Source organism: Neopelma chrysocephalum, unplaced genomic scaffold, assembly GCF_003984885.1.
Source record: "Neopelma chrysocephalum unplaced genomic scaffold, ASM398488v2 Primary Assembly neopelma1_94567, whole genome shotgun sequence".
In the NCBI taxonomy this organism is placed as follows: domain Eukaryota; kingdom Metazoa; phylum Chordata; class Aves; order Passeriformes; family Pipridae; genus Neopelma; species Neopelma chrysocephalum.
In genome coordinates, this window is record NW_020923273.1 from 599 (window position 1) to 1,765 (window position 1,167).

Here is a 1,167-nt window from a genome sequence, read left to right on the forward strand (position 1 = left end):
ATTCCTTGACTCCAACAGAACATAAATTATATTCTGAATCCTCCTGGTTGGGGGGATCCTCATCCCCAAATTTTGGGGTCAAATCCCCCACATTTCCTCCACCCCAATAAACCATAAATTGTATTCTGAATCCTCCTGGTTTGGGGGATCCTCTGGGCCACCCCCATTCCCCACATTTTGGGGCCAAATCCCCCACAATTCCTCCACTCCAATGAAACATAAATTATATTTTGAATCCTGGTTTGGGGACGCTCCCATTCCCTGCTTTTCCAAAGAACTCCACCACAATTCCTCCACCCCAATAAACCATAAATTATATTATAAATCCTCCTGGTTTGGGGGATCCTCTGGGCCGCCCCCATTCCCCAGTTTCCAAGACAAATCCACCACAATTCCTTGACTCCAACGAAACATAAATTATATTCTGAATCCTCCTGGTTTGGGGGATCCTCATCCCCAAATTTTGGGGTCAAATCCCCCACATTTCCTCCACCCCAATAAACCATAAATTACTCTCAGAGTCCTCCTGACCCGGGGAGGTGCCCGGGGGTCTCTCAGTGCCCCCCCTCGCCCTCGATGTCCTCGTCCCTGAGCACCACAGGCCGCAGCCTCTCCAGGAAGAGCCTCTCGTTGCGCTCTGAACGCAGGGATTGGGGGTCCAGCCTCCTCAGGGGCTCGGGCAGCCCCCCGAACTCCTCGTCGTTGACGTCCCAGTCCCGCAGCGCCGCCTCCAGCCCCCACCAGCGCCCCAGGAACCCCACGTCCAGCAGGAAATCCCCCCCCAACCACCCGGGCCTCAGGTGGGGGCAGGTGGCCGCGTAGAGCGCGGGGTCGGCGCCGTGGGGGTCCTGGTGGGCCAGGGCCAGCACCCCCAGGCTCAGCACCCGCAGGCGCCCGCGCTCCCGCAGCCGCAGCAGCCGCAGCACCCGACGCTCGGCCCGGGGGCTGCGACAGCCCGGGGGCAACCGGCCCAGGGCCCCCCCGGCCGCCACCGCCGCCCCTTCCAGAGACTGCAGGTCGGGCACGGAGCCGGCGCAGACCCCCAGGGCCCCCAGGGCGCTCAGGACCCCCAGGGTGGCGCCGGGGCGGCGGCGGGCGCCCGCCAGGGCCTCGCGGGCGGAGGTGGAGTAGTCGTGGCACAGGGCGCGGAGCCAGCGGCCTGGAGGG

General features: G+C 62.9%; 1 protein-coding gene across 1 annotated transcript; it reads right to left on the reverse strand.

Annotated features, from left to right (window-relative positions):
- Positions 1–451: 451 nt before the first annotated feature.
- On the reverse strand, positions 452–1,160 carry TIMM29 (translocase of inner mitochondrial membrane 29; the record flags this gene model as incomplete). Its single annotated transcript, XM_027707767.1, has 1 exon — positions 452–1,160. A coding segment is annotated over one exon (606 nt), but the record flags the coding sequence as incomplete, so codon positions are not given.
- Positions 1,161–1,167: the final 7 nt, after the last annotated feature.